Source organism: Diospyros lotus, chromosome 7, assembly GCF_014633365.1.
Source record: "Diospyros lotus cultivar Yz01 chromosome 7, ASM1463336v1, whole genome shotgun sequence".
Classification (NCBI taxonomy): Eukaryota; Viridiplantae; Streptophyta; class Magnoliopsida; order Ericales; family Ebenaceae; genus Diospyros; species Diospyros lotus.
Window position 1 is genome coordinate 24,373,378 of NC_068344.1, and position 25,647 is coordinate 24,399,024.

Below are 25,647 nucleotides of genomic sequence, written 5' to 3' on the forward strand. Positions count from 1 at the left end.
ACATTTTTACCCCTTGAATTTGCTAAATTATAGTTTAGCCGTTTGTTTGTCCCTCGATTTTTGATATATTACACTTTTGTCTTTTGTAAATTATACTTAAAACTACTGAAATTTAAGCTTTTACTTAAACTTTGAGAATTTTTAGAAATTATGCAAAGATCCTAACAATCTCTGAAAAATTACACTAAGGCTCCCACATTTTGGAAATTTACATTATATTGAACCTCTTGAAAAAATGCCCAAAATACCCTCAAAATCAATACGAATTTGCCATTAAGCATATTTTTTTATTTGAAATGAAAAATCCTAATTTCCCAATTTATCTTTAAAAAAATATAGTGTATTACACTTATGAAATAGGAAGAATTTGGGCAGTCTTCCACCCTTAGAAAACAAAAAATAGGGGAATAAGAGAAGAGATGAGAAAAAGAGTCAGAGGGGACAAACAAACCTTTTTCAAGCAATGAAATGTGAGGGTTCATTGTCAATTTCCGGTTCATGTTGCATGATATATTATTTGGTTGATTAAATATGCATTAAAGCATGGATTCATGATTCTTGAAACTTATATGTGAAAGACAAAAAGGTATTTCTTGCATGCCTATTGTTAGGATCATAAGGTTGGCATGGTGTCATAGCTAGTAGTACATCTTTTACCTTAGGCAAATTGTTTAGTTGCACACAGATACCAATATTGCAAGTTGCTTGGTATAGTAAAATTTATAAAGGTTACCAACCATTAGTGTAGCGCGCCTTGTTAGTGGGTTTAGGTCGCTTGGGTGATATTATTGTAAGACGTATACTATCGCTTCACATGGATAAAAACTTGTGGAATTAAATGTATTGTTATAAGTGATGTTGGCAAGTTTAAGCAAGAGGAGGCTGCCATGGATGTGGAAAAGTCAAGGTAAAAGGGGACTAAACTTGTGTTGAATAGTCAAAGGAAAAGAAGGAAAATTCAAGCTAAGTGGCAAGTGTGGAAAAGTAAAAAATGGTGGCTGGTGGGTTGCCGATAAACCAGGTAAATGCACTCTAAATTAGGGCATAAGAGTGTATATATATATATATATATATATATCAAAGTGGAAGAGTAAGTGGAAGGCTAAAACTAATATAAAATAGCAGGTATATACATAAATATGTGCTCAAAAGTCAACAATGGAGGCTGTCGATTACTGGGAGAATATAAATATATTGTCATAAGGTTTGGGGTTGTGGCATTAGAGTGTAAGATATACATATAATATGTAACTTAGTGAAGGAATAAACTAATGTAAATATGATGTATATATGTATGTACACAACAGTAGAGAGGACAGGATATTGAGATGGTGGAAATCTGGTGGAACACTCGGGAGCAGCCAAGGGTTTCTTCTTCTCCTTCTTCTATTCGTTTCTTTTCTCTTCCTCACTGTCGAAGCTTCAAGAAAGGGGAGTTGAACTGTTAGGACTCCATCTTCTACCATCTCTAGCTTAAGTTCTTTGTTTTGTCTTGATTTATGGCTTAAAGGACTGCAATTTTGTATATATGGCAGCTTTCTCAAGTTAGGGTTGAAGGAAATAAGAGCTAGGGTTGAAAAAGAAGTTTGATAAGGCAAGTTATACTCTCACAGTCTCACTAATGATTTGAAACCTTTGAGCTACTTTTCCTTATGATGATTTGAGGAGATTTAGGGGAAACCCCTGTTTTAGAAGGCAAAATATCTACATATATGGAAATTACTTCTCTCAAGCTCATTGAAATCCCTTGTGATTGTCCCAAATTGGGCTTGTTCTCCATATCTTCTAAAAGAATGATGTACTCTTGGCTGGGAGTATGCATTTATAAGCATGGAAAAGGGTTGTTGTGTAAGCATGTGTGGGTTTGCATGTGGGATCTTTATGAGTAAGAAAGATTGTGATGGTGCATGATGCGTGTGTGCATACATGACAAAGTTTTGGAAATACATGGAAGTTGCATGATGCGCGCAATGGACAAAGTCCATAGGACATATCCGCAGAGGGAGCCTCGACTCAGATGTGACAGCTATTATGTTGGAAGCTCGGTAGGCAAAAGCCTGACATGAGCATAGGCTTCGGTCCTATGGTTATGATTATGATGACAAGTTTTGATGTAAAATATGCATTCTTTCTCAAACATTGTTTTATGTGAAAGGAATGGCATGGATGCATCATGGATACATTTGAACACATGGTTATCTTTTTATATATATGTATGTGAGTGTATTTCATGCTATCAAAGGTTCCTATCATATTATTGGTCAATGATTCTTATCACCTGTTCATTTAGTTTTACTTGCTGGGTCTTGTGGCTCATATTTGTTTTGCATCATTCCAAGTAAGGGTAAAACTAAGGTAGAAGGTGAGCTAAGTGAAGTTTGAGTCCGATAGGTAGATGTATGCAGACCTATCTCAACCAAATGGTTCTTGGGGATGTTTGGGAGTGCAGCATACTAGTTTAAGTGTTGTGTTTCAGTCCATGTAATATATCTTTTAGGTTGTTGGGGTGTTTAACCCTAATGTATAAATATTTGTGGTTGATGTTATATGGGAATGTTTATGGTTCTTTGGTAGATAATGGTTAGGGATGTGTATGACATTTGTTTTTTCTTTTGAGTCCTTGAGTAGGTTTCTTACTTTTTGACACTTCCTTTTGGATTCCTCAGTTTCAGGGCCTCCCACTACAAAAAAACGGGTTTATTGCGGCGGTTTTTTTGCGGCGGTTTTCAAAACCGCCGCAAAACATGAAATTTTGCGGCGGTTTTACAACCGCCGCAAAATAGGTTTTTTGCGGCGTTTTATCCTACATTTTGCGGCGGTTTTGAAAAATCGTCGCCAAATTAATTAATTTAAAATAAAAAATTAAATTTAGCGGCGGTTTTCTCAAAACCGCCGCCAAATTTATTAATAAAAAAATTTAAAAAAATTGAATTTAGCGGCGGTTTTTCAAAATCGCCGCTAAATTCCTTAATAATAAAATTGAAAATTAAAATTTGCGGCGGTTTTAAATAACCGCCGCAAAATTTAGAAATTAAAAAATAAAAAATTAAATTTAGCGGCGGTTTTATCAAAACCGCCGCCAAATTCATTAATAAAAAAATTCTAAAAAAAGTGAATTTAGCAGCGGTTTGAAAAAACCGGCGCTAAATTCCTTAATAATAAAATTAAAAAGTAAAATTTGCGGCGGTTTTAAATAACCGCCGCAAAATTTAGAAATTAAAAAATAAAAAATTAAATTTAGCGGCGATTTTATCAAAACCGCTACCAAATTCATTAATAAAAAATTTTAAAAAAATTGAATTTAGCGGCGGTTTGAAAAAACCGCCGCTAAATTTAGAAATTAAAAAATAAAAAAATAAATTTAGCGGCGGTTTGGTCAGAAACCGCCACCAAATTCAGAAATTAAAAAAATCAAAAAATAAATTTCAAAAAAATTAATAATTTAAAATTAAAATTAAATTAAATTTTGCAATATAATCTAAATTTTTTAATTTTTTAATCAACTAATTTATTTAATTTAATTCAATTAAATAATTAAATTAAATAATTTATTTATTTTAAATTTATCAATTAAATAATATATAAAATGTAAATTTATCAGTTAATTTATCAATTAATTTTTTTCCCTCTCAAATTTATAAAATGTAAAATTTTAAAATATTAATTTTTTATCTATAAATATAGAAATTAAATTCTAAATATATAAATTATTATATTTCATGTTCATAAAATATAAAAGAAAATATATATACATGTAAACTAATTTATATAAAAATTTATAAATTAAAATATATATTAAATGTATAATAATTAATTATTTGTAATAGTTATCAAATATATACAAAAAAAATGAGAGGAGAGAGAGAAAGGGGCGTTTTCATATTTTAAAAAAAAAGTTAGTATATGAATTATATTTTTTTAATGGGGAAAAGTATATTAAAACTGAATTGAATAATATTTAGAGAATATATATATAAATACTATTCTTATATTGAAAAGATGATATAAATATTTTTAGATTGATGATAGAGTCAAGAAAAACACATCAAATTTCAAAAAACTTGTTATATCACATAATTTTATAATAACTTTTTGAATTAAAAATAACAATACATCTAATATGATCAGAATGTACATTTCTCTATATAATATACAAGAATCTCTATATATATAGTATACATCAAACATGACTTTGATTAATAATATATTTAGTATTATCTTTATCTATATTGTGTGTTGATTAATCAATAAATGCAATGCATTGTGTTGTGTTTGATTAATTAAGCATTACAATGTTTGATTAATCATAAATATATATGAATTAATTTAAATTCATATGGTCGAGACATGAAGTTTAAAAAAACACCAACAGTGTCAATGGTTGAGATCAAACGACAACATATTTTCTCCCCGAAACCATCCCATCCCCCATCACCTCACAAGTATCATAACCACTATCAGAGAGACAGGTGGCGAGACAGACAGCCGGTCACTTCCCCAAATCCATGGCATGGTCACTTCCTTTTCGATTTTTTCTTTTAACTCCCTCTTTATTTCAAATGTCTCTTGTCACAACCATAGCCACAACCACTGAGTTCTTTGTAGTCAACGCTCAGATGGCTTGCAATAGTGTAAGTTTTAAAAAACTTAATTGGGCTTAATCCAAAAGAACTTGACCAGGCTTAATCCGTGAATTAAGTTTTACACTCTTTTAATAAATTTTTAATCTTTTTTTCACATAATGTCTAATATGAATTAAGTTTTACACATAATTAAATTTAATATTTTTATATTATTTAAAAATATAAATTAGTCAACAATATTAATTTTTTATATTAAATTATGTATATTAAATATAATTACTTTAAATGTCACAGTTAAATAATTAATTAAAAAATAAAATAAATTACTTAACTAAAAATACCAAATTCCCTCCCCCAATTTCCCATTACCCGCCTGCGCCAAGGCACCCCAAATTCTCAAATTCCCTCCCCCAATTTTACTCTCTCTCTGCGAACCCTTCTCGATCTCTGTCTCTCCTTCTCCCTCGCGTCGCTAGCCCCTTCTCGATCTCTGTCTCTCCTTCTCCCTCGCGTCGCTAGCCCTCGCCCCCTCGCTCGCTCTCGCCCTCCCCTCGCTCGAGGTCGCCCTCGGCCGCTCGCCCGCCGTGGCTAGCCCTCGGACCCTCGCTCGCTCTTGCCCTCTCCTCGCTCGAGCTCGCCCTAGGTCGCTCGGCCGTCGTCGCTAGCCCTCGGCCCCTCGCTCGCCGTCGCTCGCGCTCGCCCTCGGTCCCTCGCTCGCAGTCGATTGTGCTCACCCTCGGCCCCTCGCCTGCCGTCGCTTGCGCTCGCTCTCACCTCTCGCAGTCGCTGACTCGCTCTCGCCTCTCGCAGTTCCTCAGGTTAGTTCGATTTTAATATAAGAGAGAAGATCTTGGTATATTAATTGATTGTCTTTTACGAGTCCCGGTATTTGTTATTGAGACGTGCCTAATTTTGTCCCTGCAAAAACTAAACGAGGATGTTTAGTAAAATCATCAAATCCATCGATCTACAGATGATTAATGATAGTATAAAATAAACATGGTTTACCCTATATAATAATTATACCGATGATTAGGTTCTCACTTAAGCTCAGTACCTCTCACTCAAGTGGCCGTCCAACTGTCTTGCTCTTGTATTTTATGTCCATTTGATGTGGACCTGGTGTTGTTTGGATATGGCCTGCAGATTATACCCACCCACACACAAATATGTATGTTTGTCTTTTCTTAAGTTGTCATTGTTTTAGGATGTCAAATTCATTTTCAAAATGGTGTTTGTTGAATATGAAAGGAAATGTGAGAAACACAGTTAAGGTAATTAGGATAAATGAAAAGAGAAACACAGTTAACTCTATGATGATTGGGAGCGCCCCCCCCCCCCCCCACTTTGGTAAAGAACGGCTGTGAAATTATGGTAAAAAGAACGGCTGTGAATAAATTAGGAACTTGATCACCTATAATAATTAAAAAATATATATATGAAGCTTTTTTTTTTTTTTTTTAATCTATCGATCCCCTTTCAGATATCATGGCATAAGAAATGCTATAAGTACTGCATGGCTTGCCACTCTGTAAAGAAGCCAAATTTCAATTACTTTGTTTAACTATGCCAGAGTACAAAGGCATTGATATCTATTGCCCAGCTCTCTACTGTTTGTGATGCATACATGACTAAATTTTGCATTAATATCATTATGAAGAAATGTAGAAACATAAAAGCGTACCTCATCTTCTACTGGAATTTGCCAGCTATCTTTCCATACAAATTAATTAAAGCATATTTGTGTGTGTCTGTGTGTGTATACCTTGTTATATTAGATATATATACTTCATCTTATATAAATATATTTCCCCTCTAAATATATGTGCAGAAAGAATGGAAAATTTACTTCCTAATTAATGCCATATTAATTCCTTATAAAAAATTATTTTAACTTATTTTCCATCTTGTAATTTTGAATTTAAAATTAAACATCGAATCAGACATTTGATCAGATACACATAAAATGTTTCCATACACAGAAAATGTTTGATCTGAATTAAGTTATAGAAATGAACCTAATGAGCATTATCGATGCATAATTAATCAGTCTATGCAAATTAACTTTAGGGATTGTATGAATTCTGGAAGTGAAAGGGGACTTTAGTTAATTGATCACTGGAAATGTTTTCCCTCCAAAAAACATTAACAAGCAGACAATGCGCCGATAAAATAGATTTGGAATGTTGCAGCAGCAGAACCAGAAACATTTTTTGTTCAAGCACATGCACTTTGATGACAATGCAATTGCTGCACACACACACACACATATAATTAAAGTTGTGAGTATATTATATACGCTTAGTAGCACGACTGTAATGATCTTTATTAACAAAAAGTTACGCACAAAAAGGTAATCCTTAGGCATAAACTAATATTTGATTCAAAACTTAATTTGCGTATTTAAATAGTGTCTTATAGAGTGATAATAATTAGGGTCTCTATTGGAAAATTGTTGTAGTTTTTAAATGCCTTTTATGTATGAAGTACGCATCTTAAAACTAATATGGATGTAATGTTTTGCATATTGAGGTGTAGATTAGAGAAGCAGAATACAAGCTACAAGCTCTGTTTTAGCTGCATGGATAAGTCTTGGATTACAAAGCCACGAAATACACATGAATTTCAGGAAGGGGTGCAAGGATTTTTGGAATTTGCCTTTGCCCATCGGTCTGTTGAAGGCAAAATCAAATGTCCTTGTCCTGATTGTGTTTTTAGAAATTGGGAGACCAGAGCAATGGTGTATGATCATTTGATTTGTAGAGGGTTTCCAACCACATACACTACTTGGTTTTGGCATGGGGAGTCAACTACAGGGGAAACTTCTAATAGCACACCCTCGATACAAAATCCCTTATACACTCATGATCCAATACACAATATGATCAACGATGCTTTTGGGATATCTAGGGACCATGTGAATGTAGAAGCCTGGACCTCGCATCAACCAGTACATGAAGGTGAAGAAAGGATGCCAGAATTGAATCAAGGACCTAATGAGGAAGCTAAGGCATTTTACGATCTAGTTAGGGATGGAAATCAAGCATTGTATGAAGGATGTACGAAGTACTCGAAATTATCATTCCTAGTAAAACTATATCACATCAAGTGCTTGTGCGGATTGAGTAACAAAGCAATGTCTATGATTTTAGAATTGTTAAAAGATGCCTTCGAACATGCAAAGATTCCTGATTCTTTTTATGAGGCGAAGAAATTAATTACCAAGCTTGGTCTTAATTACAGTCAAATACATGCATGTCCAAATGATTGTATGTTGTATTGGGGAGAAGATGAAAGTAGGGAGACATGCAAAGTATGTAACACGTCAAGATGGAAACAAAGTAGGAAAGGTAACCCGACGAACATGTCTAGTGGGGGCAAGAAAAGAAAAAAGAAACCTGTCAAAGTTTTACGGTACTTTCCACTTAAACCACGTTTGCAAAGGTTATTTATGTCTTCTAAAACTGCTGAACATATGAGGTGGCATTCTGTGGATAGTAACAAAGATGGCTTGATGAGGCACCCGAGAGACTCTGAGGCGTGGAAGAGATTCGATGAAACACACATTGAATTCGCATCAGATCCACGGAATGTTAGGCTTGGGTTAGCTAGTGATGGCTTCAATCCTTTCAGAACTTTGAGTACCAACTATAGCATTTGGCCTGTGATTCTTATACCGTACAACTTACCCCCTTGGATGTGTATGAAGCAGACTTCCTTCATCCTTTCAATGATCATTCCGGGAAAGCAAATGCCAGGGAATGATATCGATGTTTACTTACAACCCTTGATTAAAGACTTGAAGGATTTGTGGGATGGTGGTGTGGAAACATTTGACGCTTCACTCAATCAAATGTTTAATATGCGCGCTGCATTGATGTGGACAATTAGCGATTTTCCTGGGCTTGGTAATTTATCTGGGTGGAACACACACACTGGTTCAGCTTGTCCAACTTGTAATTTTGACACTGTTGCCCATCGTCTACCTCATAGTAGAAAGTGGAGTTTTATGGGTCATCGTCGATTTTTAGAGCCAAATCATAGATTCAGGTTTAACCGTGTTCACTTTGATGGTAATACAGAGTTTAGGAATCCACCAGTGGCACTATCAGGTTCAGAGATATTCAAGCAGTTGGAAAATGTTCATGTTACATTTGGGAAAGGGATGGAGGTTGAAGATAACAGAAAAAGAACTCACCGAAAAAATACTGTAGAAAGTGGTTGTCAACAATGGAGAAAGAAAAGTATATTTTTCCAACTTCCTTATTGGGAGTACAACTTGTTGCGCCATAACCTTGATGTTATGCACATTGAGAAGAATGTGTGTGATAATGTCTTGTACACCATTCTCAATGAAAGTGGAAAAACAAAAGATAATCTCAATGCTCGAAAAGACTTGAAAGAGATGGGCGTAAGAAGTGATCTTTGGCCAAATGAAAATGGACAATATCGACCTACTTTATTTACAATGTCAAATGCCCAAAAAGATGTATTCCTTACAACTTTGAAGAATGTTTTAGTGCCTGATGGTTACTCAAGTAACATTGCTAGGTGTATTGATCTAAAGCATCGGAAGATATTTGGTTTGAAAAGTCATGATTCACATATTCTTATGGAGCAACTGCTACCAATATCAATTAGAAATGTGTTGCCTAACCAAGTGTCTGCCGTTTTAGTTGATTTGTGCTCAATATTTAGGCAAATATGTGGCAAGGTGTTGAATCCTCTAGACTTTGACAAGCTCCAACGTCGAGTCATTCTCACACAATGCCATATGGAAATGCTTTTTCCACCTGGGTTCTTTACAATCATGGTTCATTTGGTTGTGCATCTAGTGAATGAACTGAAGCTTGGAGGCCCAGTACATTATCGATGGATGTATCCTATAGAAAGGTAAATATTCTATATATCGTAATTGCTATTTGCCATTGGATTTGCAGGTATATATGTATAACACTATTTTCTAATTGTGTTTTTTACTTTAGATACTTGGGACATTTGAAGTCCTATGTACGTAACAGGGCACAACCAGAAGGTTCCATTGCTGAAGGTTATTTGGCTGAAGAATGTTTGACCTTTTGTTCAAGATACTTGGAGGGCATTGAGACAAGATTCAACCAGCTTGGACGTGTTGATGATCAAACGACAAACAATGAATCGTCTCAAGTTTCAATGTTTTTTACTGAAATAGGGAAATCAGTTGGGAGTACTTCATATTTCAACCTTACCCATATTGAGAAACGACAAGCACACAGATATGTGTTGATGAATTCAGAACTAGTCGATCGGTTTGTGAAGTGAGTTAGTACATAAAAGATATATAATTTATCAAAATCCCTTATTTTCCTATCTTGTTGCGTTAATGACTTAATTTTATATAGGGAATTTAGAGAGATAACCAAGAGAAGGCTCAGGAATCGAACACGATCAACTATAGAGATTGAAAGAACAGTACATCAGGAATTCGTTGATTGGTTCTCTAAGCGTGTAGGTTTACCATTGATATATTTTATTAAGAACAATATTTCAATCATGAAAAATTGTACTTATCGATTTCCTTTTGTTTCATTTTAGATTATGAATGATGAAAATGAATCCCATTCAGATGATCTTAAGTTCCTTGCACAAGGGCCACTTCAACGTGCCAGACGATTTAGTGCATATAATGTCAATGGATTCAAATTTCGAACTATGGAACGAGAACATAGCTTGAAAACTCAAAACAGTGGAGTTTTTGTGATTTCTGGAACAAGAAGTCATTCTAGAATCAGTGACAACAACCCAGTTAATGGAGATGTTAATTATTATGGAAAATTGGTAGATATAATCGAGCTTAATTACTATGGTCGATTCAGGATTATTCTATTCAAGTGTAAATGGGCCAATACCATAACTGATAGAGGGATCAAACAAGATGCTTTGCAGTTTACTTTAGTGAATTTCTCTCGATTGATACATACTGGTGAACGTGAAGAAGATGAACCTTATATTGAAGCTTCACAAGCACAACAAGTGTACTATGTTGAAGATGTTGTAGAAAAGGATTGGAGTGCTGTTGTACATTTAAAACCAAGAGATTTGTATGATATGGGTGAAGACACTGAAGAGACATTCTATGAGAACGAGCCATATCAAACACAAGACTTAGGGTTATTTTTTCCTAATGATACTGGAATTCTGTCACTTGCAAGAGGACAAATAGATGATGATCCAATGCCTAATGTTGAAAATGTTGATGATGAGGATGACGAGGATATGTAATTCTATGGATTTAATTAATGCAAATGTAGAATATTATATTACATTTTACTTTGGTTATTATATTGTTGTTAGCATTTTTTTATTTTGCCTTTCATTTTGTTTTGCTTTATCTATATGTGCATGTTTTTATCATTTATAAAAAGTTGCAGCCATGATTAGGAAGAAACGTCTAAGAGGTACCAATAGAGAAGTGGTAACAACAATATAATAAGCAAATACAACATAAAGGTTTAAGATTTTTTTTTCACCATCACCTCACATGTCTTACTAGAAGGGTTTAGACTAATTAGACAATAAATACATAACCGCTTAGGACACAAACAGAGCTATTTTCATGGCAGTTGGTCAATGTAGACTAGGAAGAAGTAGCACATTCGAATACAAGCTAACCTAATGAAACCTTACATGTTCAAACTGTTGAGGATGTTTTCTTGTGACTGCATTTGAAGGATAAGCAATGCAGTCAAGACTTTCTTTCATCTGTAATTACTAATTAGCAATCTTGGATTCATATATATGTTGTGTAAGTGTGGGCTCTGTTTTCCATTAATTTCATCCAGAACAGTTCCAAATTGTGATCATAAGGATTGAACTTGTGTTCTTCTCTTGATTACTTGCTGGACTTCAATTTATGGCATTTCACTAATAACGTTGTTTACCTATGAGAAATGGTAAAAGATATTGTTTGGAAATAATATAGTTAATTTTGTTTGATGTGCTATTACATAGAACCATGTGCACCAGGTAAACATACAAAAATATTTATGACTTTGTCTCAAGAAATTTGAACCCTAGTTGTAGAGGACATAGTAGCAGTACTTGGTAGGGTAATTTTCATATCAGAGTGTAGCTAGTATTTCATGGGCCACCAAGAGGTACTGTAGCCATCCATTGCATGTTCTGTAGTTTATCTTAGATTTACTGTGCTCACACGTACCACAAACATACATGTTCAAACTCAAAAGAGATAGTCCAAATGACACGAGATTTGATTTAAAAGAGATTATCCCTACTTTAATGAGACCTCTTTGTCCCAAGGGGCTTACAGATAGCTAGGTTGCTCTTTATAACATTATTATTATTCAAATTTAAGATAAAAGGAGGTTAATGATTTTATTATACTTTAAGAAATAGTCAAATTATGATTAGTGATTTAGTTTAAAAAAACACTTTTAAAATCATGTAATCATCTAACGGTCATTACACACTCTTAAATGTAGAAAATTATATTGCATTTTACGTTGCTTATTAAATTAGTCGAGTGCTTTGACATAATGGTTATCTTACAAGTCTGAAAAGAAAGACAACAATTTCCTAAGTTAAAATTGACAAATTAGGATAATTGTAACAGTGGCACTGTCACAGGCATTTTAACTAATTGTGCTATTTAAATAATTTAATTTTCTAAGCCCTATGGCGTAATCTTGTAAAGAAGTATCAGGATTAAATTTCCTGAGCCATAATGACCATCAAATGACATACTTAAATTTACTATATTGCTTTGAAATAAAAGGTACCAAAAATTCTAAATCATTAGCTTAAAGAAAGACTCAATTACACAAGGTAAGACTGAGTAATTAAGATGATTAACATTTCAAACAAGTCATGTTCTTAGATTCTGGTGTAATCTTAATGACCAACTCCCGCCATGCAGAGTTACCCATCAGTGCAGATTTAGACATAGAAGACTGTCAATCGTTATTATGTGGGACCCCTTGGAAAATTCTGGTCATATACAAAAGAACAAAAGAGGACATATATTCACATACATTAGGAAGCAGTCCTGAAACATGATGAAGTGTCTGGGACAGCATTTCAGCCCTTTGTTCTTCAGTCAGAGGCCCCATACTGATCTCATGAGTGAAGCACCGTCTAATAGTTGGTGGCAGACCTTCAGAACTGTTAGAAGCTGCAACTAACAGCAGAGGATGCCTGCTTATTGATTCAGCAGCCTTCATTTGCTGCATCAGCGAAGTATAGGCATCATAGTAAGTCAGTCTTTTGACAATAGAAAACAATGGTAATAGAGTTGTCCCATAGACTTTGGTTCTTTGCCCCAAAGACCTTTCAACATCAACTTACATAAGTGACCCCTCAGGAAACCTAGAATCCTAGGGATACCCCCTTGAATTTTGCATAACCTTAAAAGGCAAATTAATTGATAGTGAAGCATATTGGAATGACTAAGAACAGAGGAGTATATCATCTTGCCCTCTATGGGCTCAACTAGAGGACTGAATTGAAATTTCTGGCCACTATAGCAGATTATTACCACCCCAACCACTTTTTTCTTTCTTTCATTCTTTTTTTTTTTTATAGAAAATGTTCCAACATCTTCAAATTGTTATAGAACATTCTGGTTCTGGGAACTTTTCAGGGTTTTGTGGTCTGTTGAGTAGAGTTTTGAGATCCTTCATTTGTTGATCAAGTTAGCTAGGTATATTTACAGAGAAGCAGATATTTCATGACTGGCATGCCTTATTCTTTTAAGAGATTCGAGCACAAAATCTTCATGCTACATCACATTCTTTCTCTAGTTTCATGTTCTTTCTTTATGCATTTGAATAAAGTCTTTTTTTGCTTCCTTGTATAGTTTTATTCCAATAGGAACTTTTATCTGTACTAGACTCTTTTACCTGTCAAAGATTTTGTCATCCATCTTAAGAATTGCAGGGGAAAAAAAAGAAAAGAAATTATGATAATTCAAACAAGACTTTAAGGTTTAGTGACATACATGATAGTTATATATATAGTAATAAATTCCAAACTATAAATCAGATATGTCGAAGTTATCTGGATCTTACTGAATCGCCATCAGAATTTTTTTCACAATAAATTATTTCCTCTTCAGAAACTGGCTCTGTATATTCCTTAATAACGGATGCAACTTCAGAGCTGACACCAACTTGATCAAGAGGTGAGCCCATTTGAGAAACCAAGTTCCGGAAGACATCAAAATGGCGGAGAAGAAGAACTGCTGGCGCATATCTGTCATAATATTAAAATGTTAGGAAAAAGAAGTGGCACCAAACTATAATTAACTTAGAACTAGGAATGGTCATAAGTTACCAATTTGGAAAGATAAGCATTTTTAAACATTAATAACATCAAAAACATCCATGGCAAGATTTATCGCTGGGTGTCTCCTATGATCCAACCCCAAAGATCTTGCCTTGAATTTTATTATTAAAATGTTTTTTATTATTAAAATGTCAAATTATATTTTTTTTTTGCTTTGCTTTATATATATGTGCATGTTTTTCTCATGCATAAAAAATTGCAGCCATGATTAGGAAGAAACGTCTAAGAAAGACAGGCATTACTGATTTAGGTGGAGATGCCTCACTTCCCACACATGCTTCAGCATCATTGTCAACTCCACCACAACCCCCAGCATCATCCCCAGCTCCACCACAACCCCCAGCATCATCCCCAGCTCCACCACAACCTATAGCATCCTCCCCAACTCCACCGCAACCTCCATTATCTGGCCATGCCCCATCACAACCTCCAGGATCTAGGCAGACTCCATCAGAATCATTCACCCCACATCTCTCTCACGATATTCCATCGACAGCCTCGTCTACATCACGTCGTTACTGGATAGTTAATGTGATAGGTATGCCCAAAATATTTAAATTGCATGTAATTATTATATACTTGCATTAATTATTAAATTAGGTATATGTATTTTGATTGACAGATGAAGAAGGGCTTATAAAACAGGAAAAACTAAGGGTTAAAGATGTTTGGTTACTAGCACGTGGAAGGCGTGTTATGTTAGAGTTCAATGAATCATTCCAACCAATTGGAGATCCAGCTGGACTTCTTGGAGGGATTTTAGGAGAATTAGCCTCTGATTTTGTTGCTTTTCCTGTCAATTATGAAAGTTGGCACAAAGTACCGAAGACATACAAAGAAGAAATTTACAAAAATAGAATCATGGTAATTAACTAATATTGTATTTTTTGATATATTTTTTGAATATGTTATTGTAACTAATATTGTTGTTTTTTGAAGGAAAAATTTAATGTTGACGAGGGGCCTGCTAAAAATTTTATTTTGAAGAACATTGGGAAGAAATGGAAGGACAATAGATGTAAATTATACCATGAGTGGTATGATCCCAATATTGGTCGAGAAGCAAATATTACAAAGCATCCACCGGGAATATCTCAAGACCAATGGGCAAGTTTTATTGACTATCGTGCACGAGATAAGACTAAGGTGATGTTACTAATCTTGCTTATAAGATTACTAATATTTATACGACTAAGTGGTTAAGATTAAACTAATGATGTTTTTGTTGGATATCTAGGAGATATGTCAAAAAAATGCTGAAAATCGATTCAAATTGACAATTCCACACACAGGAGGGTCGAAAAGTCTAGCAAGGAAAAAATATGAGATGGTAATATTGCAAAAATTTATCCTTAATATGAATTTTTTATTCTAACATCAACTAATATTTATGTGAAATTGTTCTAAATTATAGGAAATTGAGAGTGGCCAGCCTGTGAGTAGGGGTTTATTATACATTGCGACGCATAAGAAGAAAGATGGATCTTTTGTGAATGAAGGAGCACGAACTATAAGCGTAAGTTTTTTTTGTATCATAACCATTCCACTTTTTGAATCATAGAAGAAGCTTTTATCTATATTATGCTTTATTAGTAAATGAGTTATAAGTTTAGTTGAACTTGTTAGCAGAAAACATACATATACTAAAAAATAGGAAGCTTAAAAACAGGAAGCTGCGTATGATCAGATATAATTCAACACAATCAGGCTATTGCCATTTCTAGTAGACACAAACATCCACCTGGGCCTTAAAAACAGGAAGCTTATGAGTTACGAAAATCAGGTAACAATTATCCTCAAGTTGGGTAATAAATAACTCATGTCTTTTGAGAGGTGTAATCAATAAGAGTCTTACCATTGCATTACACTCTTCTTGAACTTTAATTTTTTAATAAAAGTCAACATTAGTTTCAGAATCAAGCACAAGTTTTCTTGATCTTAAAGCATGCTCAAAAGAATATGGGAAAATTCACTCTTAAATGAAGAAAAACAACCTTAGAGATGCCTTCCCATACCTCACAGCTCACTAAAACCCCATACAGGGTGAATACAGGAAAGGTTTCTTCCTATTGGCTTACTTTCTGTTTCACAATAGTAGATATCATTTAAAAGATGGAATTTGAAGTAATGAAGGCAAGCAGTAATAAAAAAAGAAAAGATTAAATAGTAAGATATTTTGGGAACCAAGTCTTCTAGTCAATATTCAGAAACCAAGCAATTTTTAAATGCAGTGACTGAACAGATACCTGCCCAATATGACAATGCTTCCAACAGATGAACAAAATAATCACCATCTAATGGAACATCGATTTCTTCACTCTATTCATAAAAGAAATACAAATATCAGCAATATCTTCTAGAAACAACTACAAAATTTACAGAGATCTGCGAGTCTGTAATATAGTATACTACCTTCAAAAGCAAATTCATAACTGTATCACAAGCCAAAAATATAGAGGCATTATCACAAATTTCACCACCATTGGGACCTATCAATTTAATCAAGCAGTCCACAACCTGCAAGAAAAATATAGGAGGTTTATAAACAAAAATCAGTGCTTTAATGAGAAAGAATACATTCATTGAGTTATCTAGACTTTGCATCAGCAGGCTTGTAAGTTTGATTAAACTTGAGGTTCATTGCTTTAATTTTTAGTCTCAGACCACGAGGGAGAATAGAGGAATAAAATGGCATAACAACTACCATGATAAATAATACATATAACTATATTAGGATGCATGAAGAAGAACCTAAATCTAGGGATTTGGAATTTTTAGGAAAGTCAACTCTTGATTTTAGTAAAATTTAGATAAACATCCATGATTTCCATGTCAAGATCAGGCAAAACACAACGACAAGTAATGTTGATCATATACTTGTTATTGATGTGCACTACAGCTAGGGATTAGAATCAAGATGATTATCTCATGGTTCATATCCATCCAGATCAATACATGTTTGATCTTATGACATGAATACTAATGATGTTTTCCATGTTAAGGATTTGAAACCTCACCAAAGAAAACTTGAGCTGCATTTTTGGCCTACTACTGTTTTGCATGTCATCAGACTCCTATATATTGCCTCTTCAACAACACGGTACAATTTAAAAAATTAACAATTGGTAATTTGATTGAATTTCCTAATTAGTTTTTATTTTAATTTTCATTGTTTGCTTCTAAATAGGGTTTGATGACATCATATATAAATGTTTCTTTTTGTATTCTGAAGGTAGCTTTTAAAAAATATATAATTTAGACTCAAAGCACATTTTTTTCATGTAGATTCCAACTGTTCAAAATATGTCATCCTACTTCATTAGTTCTTAGATTGGTTCTTAGATTGGATAATATATTTTCTTCTTTATGAAATGTTATGGTGATTACATGTTCAAGAATAGAGAATGAACTCAAAACTGCAATTTCAGCTGAAATTAGGGTTGGGAAATTTAGATGAGAGAGGTTGAAGATGATGAAGGGATAGTTTTGAAGCAATATTAGGAAGGCAGTCAGCCAGGTAGCATTTGCCTGGTCTTATTTGGGCTTCTAATTCATATCATCCAGCTTTTTAACACGCACATATATATATATTGATTTGATGCATTGGTTGGCTGGATTGGATGTTTTTAACTTCTTGTTAAAATTCTTGCATGTGCTTTGAGTCTTTGACTACGTCTAGATGTGAGCAGTACTATAACCAATTACATAATGCCCTTCACATTTTCTTATATTTTGTTGAAGTTTTCCTTGTGGCAATTTCCTCACCTTTTTTTTGTGTGTGTTGCTCAAAAGACATGTAATGATAAAGGTGAATGTGACATTGAAACCTTTGAGTAAGACCCAAGTCTTTTTTTGAGATTTTTATGATTGATATTGTTTTTTAATCCATATAGGAGAAAATTTATGAGATTGAGAGCCAAGGCACGTCTTCACAGTCAGTCTCCTTAAATGATTCACTTGCTCGTGTGCTAGGAAAAGAACATTCAGGCCGAGTTCGAGGTTTGGGCTTCGGTCCTAGTCCAAACCAAGTTTTTGGGACCATTGCTCAATTCAGTGGGACACCCTCGTCATCCAATAATACTAATACACCTGTTGTACAATATGTGAAAAAATTGGAGGAAAAATTAGAGACTAGTCAACAAGAGGTTCGAAGTTTAAAGAGTGCAATGGCTTATATTTTCACCAATATCGTGGGGAATATACCACCTGAGTTTGCTGCTATGCTCAATACAATGGTATGTTAATATATTAATTCTTAAATTATGAATTTTAATTTTTCATTTCAAGTGATTGTTTATATTTATCTCCACAAATATTCATCAAAGTATGTTTTTTTCTTTTTGTATACATATCTAATATAATTTTAATTATTTTAGGCACCAGATGCACATAGTGGACCAGTGTCACCAGCAGGAAGGCTCTCTTCTAATGCAAGTCATGACATTCATCAGACCCATCAAGATCCAAACCAACAAAGTTGATGTGATGATATGGAACTTCATTTTGGATATTAAATTGTTTAAAATATGTTACATATTTGGATATTTAAGTTGTATTGAATATTTATGGTTTATTGATTAAATGGATTGAAATATTGTGTATGTGAATTTTGTATATATGTTATAAATTTTAGGTTATTTGTGAGTTGCATGGTGAGTAATTTGGCACAGGTTTTTGTTTTGGTGAACAAAAAAAGCAAGCTGGGAGTGATTCTTTTAGGCTTTTAGCGGCGGTTTCAAAACCGCCGCTAAAAGCCACGATATCAAAATTAAAACTGCCGCTAAAGTGCCAAAAATCAAGCGTGAAAATTTAGCGGCGGTTTCAAAACCGCCGCTAAAATCAAAATAAAACCGCTGTTATTTTTTACAGATTATTATTTCAGCGGCGGTTTCAAAACCGCCGTTATTTTTTACAAATTATTTTATTTTCAGCGGCGGTTTTGAAACCGCCGCTAAAATCAAAATAAAACCGCTGTTATTTTTTACAGATTATTTTATTTCAGCGGCGGTTTTAAAACCGCCGTTATGTTTTACAAATTATTTTATTTTCAGCGGCGGTTTTGAAACCGCCGCTAAAATCAAAATAAAACCGCCGTTATTTTTTACAGATTATTTTATTTCAGCGACGGTTTCAAAACCGCCGTAATTTTTTACAAATTATTTTATTTCAGCGGCGGTTATATAACCGCCGCTAAAAATCAAAATAAAACCGCCGCTAATTGTTTTAACAATTGTTTTATTTTAGCGGCGGTTTCTTTAAACCGCCGCTAAAAATAAAATACTCACTAAAAATATTAGCGGCGGTTTGCTAAACCGCCGCTAAAAATACATAACCGCTGGAAATAAAATAATATCTAAATATTTAGCGGCGGTTACCAAACCGCCGGTAATTGTTTACAAAACCGCCGCTAAATGTCAAACTTAGCGACGGTTTGTAAACCGCCGCAAAAAACAACATTTAGCGGCGGTTATTCCAGCGGTTGTTGAAAACCGCCGCTAAATACCTCACGACGGCTGTATTAGCGGCGGTTTTCAAAACCGCCGCTAAAGCACTTTGCGGCGGTTAAAAACCGCCGCTAAATTACAAAAAAACCGCCGCTAAAATGCTATTTTTTTGTAGTGTCCGAGGGTGAGGTCGTCATAATGAGTCATCGAAGTGTCGAGTGTAAGAAATAATAGACACACAAGAGGGGGGTGAATTGGGTTTTTAAAGACTTTTGTGCAAAGAAAACTATTTGGCCTTTTGGGAATCTTTGAAAGATGAATATAAGAGATTTTATTGAAAGATTAAGTGCTTGGTGCTTTAAGAAACAATGATACAAATATAACTTGAATAGTAGGGAGCTTTGCAAGATCAAATTATATTGTTGTAACTGCAAATCTTGAATGCTAGAAATAAAAATTTAACTTACTGAAATGAAAGGAAGAAACAAATAATGCAGCACACACAAGTTTTATAGTGGTTCGGCACAACCAACTTAGTCCATTTCCTTGGCTCCTCACCAAGGATTTCATCAATCCACTATAGCTTTTGTAGGTTCAGCTATAACCTAAGCTTTTGACAGGTGTAACTATAATCTCTACTTTTCAATGGCTTAGTAGTAACCAATTACAAACATCTTTTATAAGGGGCAGTTGGAACCTTTTACATAGTGATTTTTATGGGCTCAAGCACTAACCACAAAAAGAGAAGTGAGGTTTATAATATAAACACTTTGAAAAGCTTTTACAAGATAGAATTCAAAGAATGAAAGTAGCTTCTCATAATGAAAAGAAAGATAAAAAGATTGTAAAGAAGATAATCTTTATCTATTTTTCTGATTGAAGATGAAAACTTAAAGAATGATTTTGGCTTAAGGCCGTAGAAAGTATTCAAGAACAACAACCTTGTTTCTTCATTTTCATCTCATTTTATACTTACTATCAATAGAATAAAATCTGCAAGTATAGTCTTCTTTATCCATAAAATAATTATTATATTATTCAAATATCAAGATAAATGAATGAGGTAAAATTTAGAGCCATTTGGAAGCCTTAACGGTCAAAATTGTGCATTAAAAGCACTTACAATAGTTAGTTTAATGGCTAGTTCAATAGCTATATTTTTTAGTTTTAGCACAAAATAATCGACTAACTTTAGTCTTTACTTGAGTAAATTTGGTCTCTACTTGAGTAAGTTTTGATTGCATTCGATTATGCTCAACAGATACTCGATTATATAGACATGCATAAGATACTCGATTATCACTCACAAATAGTTGATTATACATCAACTTTTACTTTATTGCTCATGAAAAGTACTTGATTAAAAGAGAATAAAACCTCATAAACTTTGTTCAAGCAAGAACACTCAACTATTGAATAGAAATACTCGATTGATATAAGGATTTACTCGAATATGCCTAACTCTTAGTTAATTAATGAGGTTTAACACTCGACTATAACCTTGATCACTCAATTACTTTTGATATAGTTGAAACTTGCAATAAATTAAATACTCGATTACAAAGAGCATTGACTCGACACTACAAAAAAACTGCCATTTAGCGGCAATTTTCAAAACCGCCGCAAATATAGTCGTCGCGTAACATTTAGCAGCGATTTTTAGCAACCACTGGTATAATCGCTTTTAAGTGATTTTTACAGTCGTCGCGCAGCATTTAGCAGCGATTTTTAGCAACCGCTGGTATAATCGCTGCTAAGTGATTTTTTTAGCGACAGTTTGAAAACTGCCCTTTAAAATTAATTGAATTTAATATTAAATTTAATTATAAAAAAATTTAACGACGATTTTAAAACCGCTCCTGTTTCTCGCATGCAGGCAAAAATAGTTTGTGCACGCGAGGCCTGCCCCTACGCGCCACTGCCCTGCCCGTGCACGCGTCCACCCATCTACCGCGCCTGCTGGAATTTATTCCAACAAATGTCTTCCCCAAGTTTCGATCCCATGACCTGCCGTACGCGTGTGCGCATGCGAAATCGCCTGATTTGCAAAGCCACCTTATAATATACTCGCGCATATTCACTACAAAAAAATTGATTTTTAGCGGCGGTTTTAGAAACCGCCGCAAAAAATGAAATTTTGCCGCGGTTTGCAAACCGCCGCAAAATACTATTTTAGTGGCGGTTTTTTTTACATTTTGCGGCGATTTTCAAAAAATCACCGCTAAATTTAGAAAATAATTAAAAAATAAAATTTAATTTAGCGGCGGTTTCTGAAAAATCGCCGCTAAATTCAAAAATTATTAAATAATTTAAAATTAAAATTAAATTAATATTTGTGACGATTTTAAAAATTGTCGCAAAATTCATTAAAAAATGTAATTTAGCGGCGGTTTCTGAAAAACTGTCGCTAAATTCAAAAATTATTAAATAATTTAAAATTAAAATTAAATTAATATTTGCGACGGTTTTCAAAACCGCCGCAAAATTCATTAAAAAATTTAATTTAGCGGCGGTTTCTGAAAAACCACTGCTAAATTAAAAAATTATTAAATAATTTAAAATTAAAATTAAATTAATATTTGCGGCGATTTTCAAAACTGCTGCAAAATTCATTAAAAAAATTAATTTAGCGACGGTTTCTGAAAAACCACCGCTAAATTCAAAAATTATTAAATAATTTAAAATTAAAATTAAATTAATATTTGCGGTGGGTTTTAAAAATCGCCGCAAAATCTATTAAAAAAATTAATTTAGCGGCGGTTTTTGAAAAACCGCCGCTAAATTGAAAAATAATTAAATAATTTATAATTAAAATTAAATTAATATTTGCGGCGATTTTTCAAAATTATCGCAAAATTCATTAAAATATTTAATTTAGTTTTCAAAAAAGAAATTTCCCCCCAAAACTTGCATTAATAATTTACAATTAATACTTATTGTATTAATAATTTATATTTTATAATTTGCATTAATAATTTAAAATTTTCAATTACTTTGAAATAATAAGTAGTAATAAAATTTTTCCCCAAAATTTGCATTAATGATTTACATTTAATACTTATTGCATTAGTAATTTACATTTTGTAATTTGCATCTTTATATATATAAAAGAAGGATAGTTTTCAAAAAAGAATTTTCCCCCCAAAACTTGCATTAATGATTTACAAATAATACTTATTGCATTAATAATTTGTATTTTGTAATTTGCATTAATAATTTAAAATTTTCAATTGTTTTGAAATAATAAATAGTAATAAAATTTTCTCCCAAATTAATGATTTGCATTTAGTACTTATTGCATTAATAATTTACATTTTGTAATTTGCATCTTTATATATATAAAAGTAGGATAGTCTTCAAAAAAGAAATTTCCTCCCAAAACTTGCATTAATGATTTACAAATAATACTTATTGTATTAATAATTTACATTTTGTAATTTGCATCTTTATATATATAAAAGAAGGATAGTTTTCAAAAAAGAAATTTCCCCCCAAAACTTGCATTAATGATTTACAAATAATACTTATTGCATTAATAATTTGTATTTTGTAATTTGCATTAATAATTTAAAATTTTCAATTGTTTTGAAATAATAAATAATAATAAAATTTTCTCCCAAATTAATGATTTGCATTTAGTATTTATTGCATTAATAATTTATATTTTGTAATTTGCATCTTTATATATATAAAAGTAGGATGGTCTTTAGAAAAGAAATTTCCCGCCAAAACTTGCATTAATGATTTACAAATAATACTTATTGCATTAATAATTTGTATTTTGTAATTTGCATTAATAATTTAAAATTTTCAATTGTTTTGAAATAATAAATAGTAATAAAATTTTCCCCCAAATTAATGATTTGCGTTTAGTACTTATTGCATTAATAATTTACATTTTGTAATTTGCATCTTTACATATATAAAAATAGGATAGTCTTCAAAAAAGAAATTTTCCTCCAAAACTTGCATTAATGATTTACAATTAATACTGATTGAATTAATAATTTGCATTTTGTAATTTGCATTAATAATTTAAATCTTTCAATTGCTCTGAAATAATAATTAGTAATAAAATTTTCCCTCAAAACTTGCATTTAATACTTATTACATTAATAATTTACATTTTGTAATTTGCATTAATAATTTAAATCTTTCAATTGTTTCGAAATAATATATACTAATTATGTAAAATTAATAATAAATTTTAAATATACAAGTTTTTCAATGCTAATTGTTTTCTATTAAATTTGCATGAATTTTATGAGAAATATTAATAGACAACTTAAACTATTAATTAAGTCATAGAAAAGTATCTATTTATTTAATATATTATTTTTATATCTTTATTCTATGTATATTTATATAATAATAAAATATGATAGTCAAATAAAGTATTTTGCCAAATGTCAATTATTAGGGTTGTCAAGTATTAGAGTTTTTCAATGCTAATTAATATTTAAGGTATCACATTTTTAAGATTATGGAAGAAATCAAAATTTATTTTTTTAAAATTTTGTTTTTATTGAAAAAACTTATTCTTACTCATATTTAAGAGTTTTAATTTATATTTATAATTATAATATAATAAATAGAAAATAACGAATGTCTTTAAGTGGAAATATTATAGATTTTATAATATTTATTTATAAATAAATATAATATAATAAATTTTTTTTATAACTATATTGAATTAAAAGTGTTCTCCATTAGCATATTGAATAGTGAATAATTAAGTAAACTTAAATTTTTTCAATATGATTAAAGATTAAAAAAATTATAATTATCAATTTAGTTAAAATTATTTAAAATAATAAATTTATTTTTTTATTTTTAAATTAAACTCTCCCATATATCACGTGGGTTCACCACTAGTTAACTAAAAATTTAATTTAAAAAAATAAAAATAAAAATAAATTTAACAAAATTTTAATAATTTTAAAATATATATAATTTTTTTATTTTTAATAAATTAATTTAGTTAATTTAATTCAATTAATTTATTTTTAATTTATTCCTTTATTCTTTTAAAAAATGATAAATTAATTAATGTTTTTCTTTCTATATTAAAAAATATAAAATATAATTCTGAAAAATAGTGGTATATAATTTATATATGTAATTATATAACAAGGGAAGTTGGTAGATCAGGCAGTTTCAAGCATGCAATGGCATAGGGGAGGTTGTGGGTTTGAAACTTGGGGAAGGGGGGAGGCTGGAAATTAAATTTCCAGCCTCGCCACGTGGCGCGCGGATATGCGGCCACGTGGCTAGGCGGGTGGGCAATCGTGTGGGCGTGGGCGGGTGAGAGAGTAAAATTTTTAGTTTTATTTTAATTTTAGCGGCGGTTTTAAAAACCGTCGCTAAAATTAAAAATTTTTAATTTTTTTAATTTTAGCGGCGGTTTCTAAAACCGCCGCTAAAATTAAAAATTTTAATTTTTTTTAATTTTTTATTTTTTAAAAATTTTAATTTTTTTTTTAATTTTAGCGACGGTTTTTAAAACCGCCGCTAAAATTAAAAAAATCACCTCTAAATCACTGATTTTGCGGCGGTTTTAAAACCGCAGCAAAATTAGTGATTTAGCGGTGGTTATTCCAGCGGTTGGTCAAAATCGCCGCTAAATGCTCCACGACGGCTGGTTTAGCGACGGTTTTGAAAACCGCCGCTAAATCACTTAGTGGCGGTTGTGATACGATGAGATAGAATGCAATAGAAACAAAGACAGGGAAGGGGTTACCTACTCTTAACGGTCAAAGCGAGCTCTTTCATTCTGAATTAAAGAATTCAGAATGAATCAAATCTCCCCAAGTAGGATTCAAACCTACGACCAATCAGTTAATAGCCGACCGCTCTACCACTGAGCTATTGAGGAACAACGGGAGATTAGATCTCATAGAGTTCAATTCCCGTTCTCAACCCATGACCAATATGAGCTCGAAGCTTCCTTCGTAACTCCCGTAACTTCTTCGTAGTGGCTCCCTTCCATGCCTCATTTCATAGGGAACCTCAAAGTGGCTCTATTTCATTATGCCGCTAAATGCAAAAAAAACCGCTGCTAAATGCCAGTTTTTTTGTAGTGATTAATTATAAAGTAATTGAACCACCATTTTTCAGAAATCCCTTTGCACCCACAAACTCAAGTTTTTGAAATTACACTTCACCCCAAATAAAATAAAATAAAATAAATTGATATAAATAAAATGTTTTATAAACAAAATTGATTAATTGATTAAATTAAACAAAATTAATTAATTGAACATAAAATGTTTTAAACT

At 32.4% G+C, this 25,647-nt stretch overlaps 2 protein-coding genes and 1 non-coding gene across 3 annotated transcripts; 2 read left to right on the forward strand and 1 right to left on the reverse strand.

Moving 5' to 3' along the window:
• Positions 1 to 7,464: 7,464 nt before the first annotated feature.
• Positions 7,465 to 10,844, forward strand: LOC127805620 (uncharacterized). The gene is made up of 3 exons (XM_052342369.1): positions 7,465 to 9,476; positions 9,569 to 9,880; positions 10,349 to 10,844. Exons 1-3 carry the CDS (start codon positions 7,465 to 7,467, stop codon positions 10,842 to 10,844), a joined length of 2,820 nt encoding a protein of 939 aa, XP_052198329.1.
• Positions 10,845 to 14,129: 3,285 nt separating this feature from the next.
• LOC127805621 (uncharacterized) lies at positions 14,130 to 18,519 on the forward strand. The gene is made up of 6 exons (XM_052342370.1): positions 14,130 to 14,463; positions 14,548 to 14,789; positions 14,865 to 15,071; positions 15,163 to 15,255; positions 15,340 to 15,441; positions 18,302 to 18,519. Exons 1-6 carry the CDS (start codon positions 14,130 to 14,132, stop codon positions 18,404 to 18,406), a joined length of 1,083 nt encoding a protein of 360 aa, XP_052198330.1. The 3' UTR covers positions 18,407 to 18,519.
• Positions 18,520 to 25,172: 6,653 nt separating this feature from the next.
• Positions 25,173 to 25,244, reverse strand: TRNAN-AUU (transfer RNA asparagine (anticodon AUU)). Its single transcript has one exon. It is a non-coding gene; the product is annotated as a tRNA-Asn (tRNA).
• Positions 25,245 to 25,647: the final 403 nt, after the last annotated feature.